The sequence below is a fragment of the Triturus cristatus genome, chromosome 8 (assembly GCF_964204655.1).
Source record: "Triturus cristatus chromosome 8, aTriCri1.1, whole genome shotgun sequence".
Taxonomy (NCBI): Eukaryota; Metazoa; Chordata; class Amphibia; order Caudata; family Salamandridae; genus Triturus; species Triturus cristatus.
Genome location: NC_140591.1, coordinates 1288795682 through 1288810487, shown reverse-complemented (window position 1 = coordinate 1288810487; position 14806 = coordinate 1288795682). Strand labels below are relative to the sequence as shown.

Genomic DNA, 14806 nt, shown 5'->3' with positions numbered 1-14806 from the left:
CAGAAGAGCACGTGTGAAAGTGAATGCATTGTGTGCGCGCACTCTGCACCTCGGTGCCAGTTCTCTTATCTGATGCTCTATCCATTTCTTACATTCTTTTAATCAAGGGAAGGATATCGGCCCTACTGTTCCATTGTAGGCGACACTTGGCCCCGGGCGATCTCCTACAGCGCTGAAAATTATTGAATTCGGAGTGTGTTTATTAAAACATTAAGACATTTTACATAATAATCCACATGCAGGCTCGACTCTACAGCTGCTCCTTCATTTGTTCACATTCACATGATTTGGAAATGTTGCCTTCCAACGAGGGGGAAATAAAAGTACTGAGAAAGGTCTCATGGCTTGTAATTTCGTTCACTTTCATGTTCTTTTGTCCCTTTTAGCTGTGCTTAAGCCTTAGAGATTATCCTAGCTCCCTTTTTGCTTTATTTAAGACAGTGATAACACATTATTACAGCTTTTATGAATACTTTACTCTCTGGGTTAGCTTTGTACTTGGCATCAAGGGCTCTCTCTGAGAAACCATCCAGTCACAATTTGCTCCTTATAGATACAAATCTTAAATTTCTTTTATAGGTAACTTGCAGGTGCAGCGTCCTTGTGTATGCCTAGTACTGAGTGACAGTGAGATACTGCAGTGATGGACACGTTTTTGAAAAGGAAACAACTGGACTCTGAACAAAATTTGGAGCCAGATGAGAGCCCAAGTATGAGTGGGGATCAAAAGAAAGCAAAGATGGTTAGCTCAAGCAAATTCTCTGGCACAAGGCAATATAGCGAAAGCTATATTTCATTTGGATTTACTGTCACCGGAGATGCAAACAAACCAACTCCACTGTGCGTGGTGTGTGGTGAAAAGCTAGCTAACAGTGCTATGGTCCCAAGCAAACTTAAACGCCATCTCCAAACGAAACACCCTTCGCTTCAAAACAAGAATGCAGACTATTTTGTTCGCCTGCATGAAAACACGGAGAAACAGGCAACTTTCATGAGAAAAACCACAAAGGTAAATGAAAGAGCTCTTAAAGCTAGCTATCAAGTTGCTGAACTTATAGCCAAGTCAAAAAAGTCGCACACTGTGGCAGAGACATTAATACTTCCCGCCTGCAAAGCTATTGTAGAGGAGATACTCGGACCTGAAGCAGCTAAGGAAATAGCCAAAGTCCCTCTCTCAGACAACACAATTTCCAGACGTATTAATGACATGTCTGCAGACATCGAAAGTGTGGTTTTGGAAAAGATCCGTATCAGTGAGAAATTTGCATTGCAACTTGACGAGTCTACTGATATCAGTGGACATGCTCAACTCTTGGCCAATGTGCGTTTTGTTGATGGTGATGCAATTAGAGAAAACTTCTTTTTTTGCAAGGCATTGCCAGAAAAAACAACAGGAGAAGAAATTTTTCGTGTCACATCAGCATACCTTGAACAAGGAGGACTTAAGTGGGAAAACTGCACAAGTGTCTGCACCGATGGAGCTGCAGCCATGGTCGGGCGCACCAAAGGCTTTGTAAGCAGAGTGAAGGAAAGAAATCCAGATGTGATTGTTACGCATTGTTTTTTACACCGTGAGGCCCTCGTAGCCAAGACTTTACCAGCAGACCTAGTTCATGTGTTGGATGATGTTGTGCGCATGGTAAACTTTGTAAAGTCACGACCCCTGAAAAGTCGCATATTTGCAGCTTTGTGTGAGGAGATGGGAGCGAAGCATAAAACCTTGCTGTTTCATACGGAGGTCCGGTGGTTGTTGCGTGGCAAGGTCTTGGTTCGTGTGTATGAGCTGCGGGAGGAACTTAAAGTGTTTCTGACAAATGAGAGGCCAGATTACGCAAAGCTGCTTGCAAGTGATGAGTGGTGTGCAAGGCTGGCATACCTGGCAGATATATTTCATCATCTGAATGAACTGAACACACGAATGCAAGGCCGAAATGAAAACCTGCTTACAAGTACAGATAAAATAAATGGATTCCGTTCAAAGGTGCAACTCTGGCATCAACACGTGGAAAGTGGCAATCTTGAAATGTTCACACTCACCAAGCAATGGCAAGGTGTTCACACTGCTGCACTGTGTGAGATAATAGTTAAACATTTAAAAACTCTCGAGGAGAGGTTGTCATTTTATTTCTCTTCAGTCTCCACTGAATGCCTTGACTGGGTTAGGGACCCTTTTAGCTCAGCATCAGTTGGTGGAAAGGACATGACTTTACAGGAGCAGGAAGAACTACCTGAACTGAGGCAAAATCGTGGTTTCAAGCTAAGATTTGCTGATCTACCTTTGGATAGTTTTTGGTTGGATACTGCCAAGGAGTTCCCCCTTCTGGCAAACAAAGCTATTTTGACATTGCTCCCATTTTCCACTACATATCTGTGTGAGATGAGCTTTTCAAGCATGATTGCTATAAAAACTAAATACAGAGAGAGACTGAGAGCTGTTGACGAAGAGCTACGTGTGTGTCTTTCTTCGATTCCAGCCAGAATATCAGCTTTGTGTTCAGCCAAACAGGCCCAGGTTGCGCACTGATCAATAAGACCAGTGTTTTATAATTTTTCATATTTCTGTTTACTTACCATTTCATAATAAAGTAATTATAAAATACTTTCTTTGTGTTTATTTGATTCCTATTCAAGAGAATTACTTTATATATAGTCAATATAGGCACAGAGTTAAATTTTTTAACATTTTCTAATGGTGGTGTGCCTCGTGATTTTTTTCATGAAACAAGTGTGCCTTTGCCCAAAAAAGGTTGAAAAACGCTGATATAATGTATGCCTATGTATGTGCGTGGTAAAGACATGCATGGTATATGCGAGGTAAAGGCATGCGTTGTAACATCATAAAACCTCCGATTTCTTCTGTGCTGCTCTGTCCATTGTATCAGATTTGGATGAGCTTTGCTGGTGTGCTGATCTTGATGCGCCAGATGCATTCATTCTCCTTATGACCTCTGAAATAGACATCCATGACATAATTCTCAACAGGCTTCCTGAAGTACGTTTTTACCTCACTGCCCTCTCTTGGTTTTCTATCTGACAAAACATTCCAGGTTTCACTTTCCTCTTTTACATCAGCAGTCAGAACCCTGGATTGTGCGGCTCCTCTGGGATCCATTTTAGCTCCTTTTCTATTTGACTTGTGCATGATCCTGCTGGCTCAACTCTTCTACTTCAGCGGATTTTACCGTTTTTTATTTGTCAACTGTATACAGATAGTTTTGAAGGTCGCTGCCTTGCTAAAGTTGACTAGTGGATCAATGTTAAACATCTAAAATGTAACAGCAACATGGTATAGATCTTGCATCATGAACAACTTGGGAATGAGAACTAATTCTGCCCTATCTATAGTCGACCGAGTTTACTCTGTGTTAAAGAGTTTTTATTTTCAGCCGTGCACTTTGAAACACATTTTTTGCCTGTTTACGTTTTCTCATAAGGAATGTATTGTTAATGCATTTGTCTCTGCATGCCTGAATTTTTGTAACTCAATCTAACTTGATTTGAAAGCTTCAATTTATTTTAAACTATGCAGCCATACTGGCACCTTGACTGAAGTTGAGAGATCATGTTACTCCAGCTTTGGATTCATTCCACTGGCTTCCTGTGGCAGACTGGATCATATTTAAAACAATGCACCTTGCATGCAAGGTCTCGTATTAAATTTGGATCAACCCTTGCACCATCTGAAGTCAAAGAATAAACTTCGATTGATGGTCCCCAGAGTTCGACTCAAAACCTTTTGGTGAGCATTCTCTCTCTATAGTCGCTGCTACAAACTGAACGTTGATGACTCTAAACCTTGGGCAAATGGCTGACTTCTTTTTAACCAGGAAAGCTCTTAAGACATGGTTGATTATTAAACCTGAATAGTCTTTTCTGTGGCACATGTCTCAGTTAGTGAGCCTGCATATTTTACCTGGTTATTGGTTTCCAGCACGATACTACTTTGGTGGTGAGAGCTGAGGTTTACACAAATAAACTAAACTAAACTTAAAGTTAATCTTACTGTAAACCTTGCTAAGTGTAACCCTAAATGAATTACCAGAACAAAGTACTAGATGCATCAAATATTATGTTTGGAAAGGTCAGGATGTTAATATTTATTATTATTGTGACTCTAAGAAATACCATCTGCCATTGGGGCTACTACAATGCTTGCACTTTCTTTAATCACAGAATTTGTTTGACTCCTGGGTACAGTCCCTCTTGATGCAGATTCACCAAAGTCTGGCCTTTGAGAAACAGATGTGCCTATGATCCCAGTACAGACCAAGTTGTAATTCTATGGCCCAGAGCTAAGTAAGAAGGGTGCTACTGTAAGGTGTCAAAATATTAATAATGAATTTAATAATTATTGTGAGAAATTGAGTCAACAACTGGGGTGTGAGCCCCGATCAAGCAGCAACCACACTTTTTGTCGGGGTAAGGCTCAAGCAAACCCCATATTAACCTGTTCTCAACCTCCAGGTAGCTTGGGAGAGAACAGTCAGGCTTAACCTAGCAATGTGTGAAGTATTTGGGCAACACTTCAAGCAGTAAAACAGTGAAAACACCACTCAAACAATTCACATACCACATTCTAAAAATAGAGCGAGATGTAATAAATAAAACAACACCAAAACAACAAAAATCCAATACGTTGAACCAGAGTTATAAATTTATAAGGAAAAATGTGAAAAATATTGCCTAAAAGCCAATGAAGGTTTAACTTCTCAAGTTTTGTGCCAAGAATCCAGTTCACATTGGAGAGGATCATGGAGACCAGGAGAGCGGCCTGGGCAGTTGTCAGTATGGCTCAAAGAGGAGGCCGGGGTATCCCGGAAGGGTGGGCTGGACCTTTGTGTTGGCAGTCCCCCATGGGCGGTCGATGCTGCTGTGTGAAGAGACGGGCTAGTAGGTGCTTGCACTGGATTTTGGCACAAGAGGGGTGACCTCAGTGCAAAGAGCCCATAAGATTGATTTTGAAACCCATGAGCCACATCAAAGGTCCAGGACACAAGAGGCACCACTTGGGGGTCAGAAGCTTGTTGTAGCTGGGTCCAGGATCTGGTTGGGGAGATTTTATGTCCCTGAGGCTCAGATCAGGAGGCCAGCAGACTAGCCCTTGAAGTCACTCTGGGGTCCTGGGTTCAATATGAAGTTGCAGGTCCAGTTCTTCTTCCCCAGGTAAGAGGGCAGCAGACATCAGGTCAGCACAACAGGGCAGAAGTTCCTTTAGAGCAGCAATCCAGCAAAGTGGCAGTCCTCTTAGCAGAACAGCAGTCATTATTCCTGACAGACTATCCACAGGTCCAGAAGTATACTGAACAGTTGGTGTCTGAGGTCCTTCTTTTAAACACATTTGTGCCTTTAAAGTAGGGTGAAACTTCTAGAGGCATGCCTTTGAAATGCATAGATGGCCTGCCTTCTTGGCAATGGCTCCAGACTAATTACATAGGGCATGCAGCACTTAGTGAAGAGACACTAATCAAGTGTAAATAGGAATGGGCCCAGCTCATCCCTCCCATCCTGCCAGTGATGGCCCATGCAGTAATATCCAAGCTCCCCTTTGTGTGTGGCTGTCTAGGGGGAATACACAAAGTGCAACTGTCACCCACACCCAGTCAAGTGGCCCAGAGACAGGCTAAAGACTTCATCATAAGTTAGGATTTCAAATTGTGACTCCAGAGACACCAAACACGAACTGAAGATATCTTCCCACTTGGAAATGACACTTATAAAATGTTATAAGGCAACTCATTGCTATCCTATAGGAGAGATAAGCCTTGATGTAGTGAAAAATGAATGCAAGAGTTTTTTACTACTAGGACAGGTAAAACCTAAAAGTAAATGTCCTAATGTTTTTAATAAATTGCACCCTGTCCTCTGGCCTGCCCAGGGCCTACCATAGGAGTGACTTATATGTATTAAAAAGGAAGGTTTGAGCCTAACAAAAGGTTTACTCTGCCAGGTCAAAATGGCAGCTTAAACTGCACACACAGGCTCTGCAAAGACAACCCTAAGACATGTTTAAGGTGCTACTTACGTTAGTGGCACAACCAGTGCTGTAGGCCCACTAGCAAAAAGAACAAATGATGGATGGAATGCTGAACATGTCAAAGATTCATCCCGTCACATAACTGGTTTTAATTAATCTTTTTTTTTGCTCACCACACCACTCCAGTTTGGACCCAGCCATATACAAATCAGCCTTGACCCTGCCCTCCAATGGAACAGTTCAGCCTAAACTGCCAAGCAAGGTCCTCCTTGGACCTCAGGCAAGCATCCTGGAACCGGTTTTGGGGTATTTTATCTCATCAGCCAGGCTAGCATAAATCCAGTGGCATGGTGAGCACTTGACCCATGTGTGGGCATATCTTTCCTAATTAGGGTGAAACAATCAAAAAGATCAAATGATGGACAGAATGCTGAACAAATCAAACATTCATCCTATGCAGTCACAGATCTGGGTTTTCTCTATCTTTTGTTTGCCCACCTCGCCACCCCAGTTTGGACCAGACATATGTAAATCAGTCTTGACCCTGCTCCCCATTAGAACAGTCCAGCTTGAATGGCAAGGCAAGGTCCTCCCCTGACCACAAATAAGCATCCTGAGACCAGTCTTGCGGTATCACCCCTCATCAGCCAGGCTAACATGGATCAAGTGGCAAAGTGAGCATGGGACCCACATCTGGGCATGCATTTCCCACTTAGGGTGACAAAAGCAAAAAGAACCAATGGTGGATGGAATGCTGAACATATCAAACATGCACCCCCTGGGGTGGCATGGTGAGCAAAATAATGATGGATTTAACCCAGAGCTCTTGACTGGGGGGGGAGAGGTTGAAAAGTTTAGGCACTCTGTCCATCATCTTGTTGTGTTTGATATGTTTACTCTAAGTGGGCACGCTTGTTTTAATAGAGCCCCTGGGTGGGCCAGATCCCAGAGTCATTTTGTTTTAAAAGGAGGGGGGCACAAGGCTCCCCTCCCAAGTGTCTTTGAGCCCCAGGGATCATCACCTCCCCGGGGCTTTATTTTTATAAAAGAAGGGGGGCACAGGGACCCCCTTTGTAGAAGCATTTGGGACCACAACCTCCCCAAGCATTATTTTTATAAATGGAGGGGGGGGGCACTCTTACCCTGCCCCCAGGCACCGTGGAAGCTCCAGGGACCTCCACTTCCCCGGGCAATAAATTAACCAATTAAAGGGGGACCACATGGCCCCTCCAGGCTTTGGGGACCATCACCTCCCTGGGGCCTATGAAATGTATAATACTGGGAGGGTAAAGCACAGCCTCTCTCCAGGGCCATATACAGCCCCAGGGACTGCCCCCTCTGTGGCTAGCCAATGGACATAGAAGGAGGGTTGCCTCCCACTCCCCTCCTGGAGCCATTAATGGCCCTGGGTATTGCCACCCCCAGGGCTGGCTCCCTATGTCCCAGAGTGCCCACCCAGGGACATAGCTGTTTGCTCTGACTTAGCGGGAGCTTTGATAGCTCCCACCACGTCAGAGCAAACACTAACCCCGCTCCCAGCAAGCCTGAGCTATCAAACCCCTCAAGCTTGTTGGGAGTGGAGTTTTCATCTGTTTCCCTGTCTGCCATCATGCTGGAAACCGACTAAAGTATTGCTCTCACACAGAGTGAGCTGCATGTTCAACAGCTCCCTGTGTGTCGGAGCAATGCTGGCTCCTGTTGGAGGAGGGCAGCTGGCCGGGACAGCCGGGGCATTCAGGCTTCCCCCGCGGTCCCCAACAGTGCAACCTGGATGGGCTCCAGGGCACCCAGCATAATAAGGCTAGGCCCTGGGGGATGGGATACCCGGGGCTGAAATTGGCACAGGGAGGGTGGCTGCATGGCTTGCCTCCCCCATTGAATTGTGACCTGACCCTAGAAAATGGGATACCCGTGGGCAAAAACGGCCCATGGAGGAGGGCAGAGTGGCACCCCTTCTCGTTTACTTTAGTAGTATGCACAGTTCTTCGCTCTTTTTACCACATTGAAGGACAGCTTAACAAAAGGCCTCTGAATGCGTTTCCAGCCGATTTTGGGGATGTGCTACTGATGCAGAGGAATAGGAGGACATCTCCACCAAATAAAGAAGCACTTATTTTATTTAGTCAAGAGGAATTACCCCTGTTTTGTGGAGATTTATGGATGAACACACTTGAGGAACAATCACATTATCAAAATTACATGCACACAAGGTCACTGGAAACATTACCCCGTGGTCCTTTATTCAAATGTAGTGCAGAATATTCATGAGGCATTTACCCAACCAGGTACCACTTACTAATTAACCAGATGAAAGCAATCCAGTTGGGTGGATGTCTTCGGCAAAACTAGAGAAATTAAACCTCAAAAGGCAGCACTTACAAATATAAACATAGCAGGTGCCCCAGTTGAAGCTCCACTTCAGTAAAGCATAAACGTAAATCATTTCTTGGTCTTGGTGAAAGCAAATTGTTAGAAATGGGGGTCTCTAGTTGGCAGAGGTAGGCACCTTTGTCCAAGTAGGGACATTTGCTTCTAGTCAGGGTAAGGCGGATACACACTTTAGATAACCCCTGCTCACCCCCTTGGTAGCTTGGCACGAGCAAACAGGCTTATCCCAAAGGCAATGTGTAAAGTATTTGTACTCAAAACACACAATAATACAGTGATAACACCACAAATGGGCACCACACCAGTTTAGAAAAATAAAGTATCTTTATCTAAACTCCACAAGACCAAACCACAAAATTCCAACACACATGTAGTAAAATACCACTTAAAAACAATTATTTCTCAAAATAAAGCTTGCAGAAAACAAATAGCTCCACCTGGGTTTATTGCGATATCGTGACAGCAATAAATCCAAAGTACGGTGCCGACCACAATGTGTGCAGGACCGGGCACGGAGTCACACGGACCCCCAAACAAACAGTACATTTGAATAATGAAGTCTATGATGATGCACGGCATTGTGGAAGTGAGGCATCAGTGCTGAGGCTGGCTCACTGGCAGCCACGGGGGAGGCAAGGTGTTCTGTCTGCGAAGAGGTGATGTGTTGAATCTAGAAAAGAGGAAGTCGGTTGCATGGGTGATGAGGCATCGGTTCCAGTGATTGTGCGAACTTGGCGAGTCCGGGATGTCACCCTTGGCAGTTATCTGCACCACGATAACAGGATCCTGGTGATGACGGAGTCATTGTGATCACTGGTGTCTGAAAATACAGATAACTGCAGGTACTGGCAGGTGTCGAAGGGCGTTGGAGCTACGGAGCAGGCCAGTCGGTGCATCGTACACTTCACAAGCGGTGCCCCTGGCCTCAGTGCAGGTCGCGGCATCACAGTGGCATCACTGACGGCATCAGAGACAGGTTTTCTTGCTTCTTTCAAGTTGCTTCCGGCTGCCAATAGCAGGAACAACGTCCAGAGACAGAAAACTGGAATAGGCACCTCCTGGCAGGTCAGAACTCTCCGTAATAGAGTTCAGGGGAGCTGGGGTTGTAGTTGTTGTGCCCCTGAGACTTCAGAACAGGAGGCCAGCACACACAGGCCCTTGGAGATTCTTCTTCAAGCAGGTTCACAGCAAAGTTCCAGTCTTTGTCCTTTCCTTGGCACAAGTAGCAACTGCAGGTCAACACCCACACAGCACACACCAAAAGGGGCAGTACTCATGCTCACAGTACTCCAGCTCATCTTCTTAGCAAAGGTTCCTCTTGAGTCCAGAATTGATCTAAAGTTTTTGGGTTTAAGGTCTACTACTTATACCCCATTTTGTCTTTGTCCTGCTTTGTGCAAAGGTCTCTAAGCCCAGTCCAAACCAGCTCTGTCCTCACTGGTGCAGTATGACCACAGAGGTTGAAGACAGCATTGTGCAAGGGAGACATGCCCTATCCAGGTGCAAAGAAACTACTCCCCCTGCTCTAAATGCAGCCAAGGTCTATTCAGCTCAGCTCTGAGTCATCTAGGATGGGCCAGGCACACCTCAACCCCCCCCCCGTGGCTGTCTACTGTGAATGCACATCCTCAGTCCCTGTCACTGCAAAACCAGACATTCAATCTACAACCAGGCAGAGGCACACAGAATAGTTATACAAGAAAATGCCTACTTTCTAAAAGTGCCATTTTCAAACACATAATTTAAAAGCCATCTTTACTAAAATATGTGTTATTAAATTCTGAGTTCAAAGAGCCTAAACGTTATTCTTCTATTTTGTCACAATGGAAATTTATACTTGTAAGATGTTACAAAGTATCTCGCATTCTATCCTATGGGACAGATAGCCTTTCCATAATGAAAAACAAAATTGGCAGTATTTCATTATCCATTATCAGGACAGGTCACGCCTTTCACATTCACTTCACCCTGCCCATTGGGGTGCCTTGGGCCTACCATAGTGGTGCCTTACATGTAAGAAAAAAGAGAATATTAGGGCCTGACAAGTGGGTGCACTTGCTAGGTTGACATGCCAGTTTAAAACTGCAAACAGACACTACAGTGGCAGGTCTGAGAAACCTTTCCAGGGATACTCATAGGGGTGGCACAATCAGTGCTGCAGGCCCACTAGTAACATTTGATTTACAGGCCTTGGCATACTCAGTGCACTTTACTAGGGACTTACCAGTAAATCAAATATGCCAATCAGGGAGAATCAATTGTAATACCAATTTACACAGAGAGTAAATGTGCTTTAGTATTGATTAGCAGTGTTAAAGTGCTCAGAGACCTAAAGCCAACCAACACAGGTCAGGAAAGAATTGGAGAGAGAAGCAAAACGTTTGGGGAGAACCCTGCAAAAAGGGCCAAGTGCAACACAAATCAAATGTGTTTCCAATTGTACTGCACATTGAAAAACACTCTGAAATCCTTAATGGATATGAATGCATCATTGATCTAATAGAGCACAATCTTATCTCTAGTGATTGAGATCCAAGGTTTCTTTCTTGTCATCTCTTGATAGGAGCAGAGTCCATGGTTCTCCCTTTTAAATTCTACAATTATACAAATTCCCAAAATCCATAACGGCACTCACACACCCACTCACACACACACACACACAGGCATTCACATACCTACTCACAGACTCTCACAGTCACTCACACACACACTCACATACACATAGCGTCACTCACAAAGCCATTCACAGACCCACAGAAGCACACACACTCCCACTCACAGACCCACACAGGCACTCACACACCAACACACATGGACCCACAAAGGCACACCGACTCTCAGACCCACAAAGGCACTCACACACCCACTCATAGACCCACACTAGCACTCACACAGCCACTAACAGACCCATAGCACCACTTAAACACCCACTCACAGACACACAGGCACTCACAGACCCAGTCACAGACCCACACAGGCAATCATATACTCACTCATAGAGCCACACAGGCACTCGTACACCCACCCACATACCCACACATGTACTCACGTACCTATAGCAACAAACACACCCAACTCACAGACACACAGAGCTATTCACATACTCACTCACAGACCCACACAACCACTTACACACTGTTGGACCCGGCCTCGTAGAATGGCCCTCCGTGCCCCCGCACCACCGAAACCTGGTACCTACAGCCCAAGCACCCGGCCCAGCCAAACCTCCCCACCAGGACACACGCACCGACCCGGACATCCCCGTCCCTGGCCTCTCTCCTTTCGGCCACCCCGGGCCCGCGTGCCCACTTCATGCACCAAGATGGCCGCCCGGCCCCAGCGCGACCCGGGCCTAGAGGCGCCACTCCGGCTGGAGGACATCACGCTTCCAGGGGATGAGAGAGGGAGGAGCAGTTTCCATCGCACCTCTGAACTCCCCCGGGACGATGGGTTTCGATCGGCCCTCCGGCCTCCCTGAGGGCTGGCTCCACGCCTGCTGGGTGTCTGGGACTCCTCCCGACCCGGCCCTGAAAGGATCAAAAGACTATAGCAGGAAATCCCGACAAGCGACCCCCAGGTGACAAGACCCCTGCCTGCACAGACTCCGGACATCAAAGAGGGGTCGACCTATAACAAGGGGTGCTCTGGGTCTGTCCGGGAGATTCGACGCTGGAACAACGAGAGCCTGCCGACGTGGTCGCGGCTCCTGGAACTTGGACCCACCTGAGCCCTGCTGAGTGACTCGCGGCTCCCTGAAGATCGTAAGACCTCCGAACTTGTACCTGAGCCCTGCTGAGTGACTCGCGGCTCCCTGAAGATCGTAAGACCTCCGAACTGGTACCTGAGCCCTGCTGAGTGACTCGCGGCTCCCTGAAGATAGTAAGACCTCCGAACTTGTACCTGAGCCCTGCTGAGTGACTCGCGGCTCCCCTGAAGATCGTAAGACCTCCGAGCCTGTACCTGAGCCCGCTGAGTGATTCGCGGCTCCCACCGACTCTCCCGGTCCCGCCGGACCCCGATTACAACACGTATCCCCCAGCTCGAGGATTGTGAGCTGTGCGCCGGATACGTCCCTGCTTGAACCTTTACCAGAGACTGTCCCGCTACCCCCTACCCCTTCCGAGACTCTTGAGCCCGCGCTCACCTTGTACATATTTGCAGTGATAACCTACTTGATAAAGATTGTTTTTTCAGAATACCCGGTGTGGTCACTCTGTGTCGTGTGGTGCCAGAAGTACGATCCTAGATACGAGATTCCTCCCCCTGGGGAGTCTCCCGCCAGTGCCCGGCTACGATACTTGAGGGTGGGTCTCAGGGTAGTCAGGACCCCTTCCAGGCTCCCCTGAGGTCGCCGTCTAACATTGGTGGCAAGCGACGGGATTCGGGCCCATCACCTAGAGATCGTACCGTGAACAACGGAAGCACTACCGACAAAGATGGCAGAAGGAAGCGCCGTGAGCCCCGCAGAAACCAGCGCCAACAGGGTGTTCCAGGTGGAGCAGCTAGAAGAATACACACACAAGGAGCTAAAGCAATTTTGCAAAGAACTTAAAATCGCTACCACTGGTCTCAACACTAAAGAAGATTTGCAGAAAGCACTGAAAACTTGGGTGGAGACCGGGGCCTCCCGCCCGGAAGGCACGGGGGAGCGCCCCGACGAAACCGAACCCCCCCCAAAGTGAAAGCAGTAGCAATCAGGTGCGAGGCATCGTACCAGACGGGGGCCTATCCCCGGAAGAGCTCGCGGACAGAGAGAGAAGCCGCAATCATGAACTCGAGTTGGCCAAACTCAAAATCGAGGGCGAATTGAAGTTAGCGGAAAAAAAGCTAGCAGTGGAGCAAATGCGTGTACAAGGCGAACTAGAAGAAAAGAAGCTCCAACGGGAGCACGAAGGAAGGAAGCTCCAACTAGAGCACGAGCGCAGCTTGAAAGAAATCGAGCTCAAGGCCAGAAGCGAGGAAGGAAGGCCCCTGGGAAACCGAGAGACGGCCTCCCCGGCGGAACAGAAGGTCCACATCCCCAAGGATGTGGTCAAGGAATATTATAAAAACGATGACATTCAGCAATGGTTCAGGGCCTACGAGGTCGCCATGACCTCCCATCGGATCCCGCAGAAGGACTGGGGGGCGGGGTTGTGGGGGCGGTTTCTGAGCGAAGGAAGGGACACCCTGCTCGACCTACCCCTCTCCCTGCAGACCTCCTACAGCCACATGAAAGAGGCTCTACTCACAAGGTACGGCCTCACCCCAGAAATGTACCGTCAGCGATTCCGGGACTGCAGGAAGATCCCGGGCACCACCTGGGTGGAGTATGTAAACTTTTTCAGTCGGGCCTTCGATGGGTGGATCAAGGGCAGCAAAGTCACCACCCTTGCCGAACTCACTGACCTCATGTTGTGGGAGCATCTGGCTGCGAACTGCTTCATAGAACTACGTCAGCATCTGCTTGACAGCAAGCTCACAGATCCCCGGAAGCTGGCTGTGGAGGCCGACCGCTGGACCAACACCCGGGTCTCCCGGGGCATGGTAGGAGAGTACCCCCGAGCCGGTCAGGGACCACCCCGCCAGAGAGGGGGAGGGAACCAGGGAGGGCCGAGAGAGTCCCAGCCTAGCCCCCCGAAGACACAACCTCCACCTTTCCCGGCGCCCCCCCCACCGGTGACAGGGCCCCCTGGGAGACGGGGACACCGGGTGACCGTCACATGTTTCCGTTGCCAGAAACCCGGGCACTACGCCAATGACCCAGAGTGCCCCATGGCCACCCAAGTCTCCCCTACCACCCCTGCGAGACAGATAGCCAACGTAGCTCTGGGGGAGGAGGTTGAGGAAGCCGAGGAGTGGGAACCCGCGGCAATGGCCCTAGTATCCCTGGGAGATAGAGAGATGATCCCTGGTAGCCTCCTACCCTCCAACACACAGAAGTACGGGCAGCTCGTCAAGATCAATGGCCACCAGGTAGAGGCCCTGCGGGACACCGGGGCCAGTATCACCGGTGTCCTCAGGCACCTAGTCCCCGAGGAGCAGATCCTCCCCAACGTCTTTTGCCCCGTAATATCCGCAGACAATAGAGAAAGTATGTGTCAGGTAGCCCTGGTGCCGTTTGAGTGGGGAGGGGTGATAGGCAAACTCAAGGTGGCCGTAAGAACCTCCCAGCCGGTCGACTGCCTCTTAGGGAACGACCTAGAGAGTTCTCCCTGGAAGCACGTCGAGCGCAAGGCCCACCTAGGAATGATGGGACTCCCCGAGTGGGTGTGCGCCACCACCCGATCTATGTCAGCCCGGCTCACTCCCCGGAGAGAAGTCGAGAACACCCCGATCGAAGAGACCAGTACAGTCCCCGTCAAGGGTCCTCCCGTCCCCCCAGCAGAAGGGTCCGTTGCCCGCGACGAACCCGCACCATCCGACCCCGCCCCGGTCCCCGAGTTGGGAGATCTACCCGAGTTG

General features: G+C 48.2%; 1 protein-coding gene across 1 annotated transcript in view; it reads left to right on the top strand.

Moving 5' to 3' along the window:
* The first annotated feature begins 643 nt into the window (after positions 1-643).
* LOC146805726 (zinc finger BED domain-containing protein 5-like) overlaps positions 644-14806 on the top strand; it is a 94834-nt gene continuing 80671 nt past the window's right edge. The window contains exon 1 of the mRNA XM_085623816.1: positions 644-1513. Coding sequence (XP_085479942.1) covers positions 644-1513 — 870 coding nt within the window. The remainder of the gene's footprint in view (positions 1514-14806) is intronic.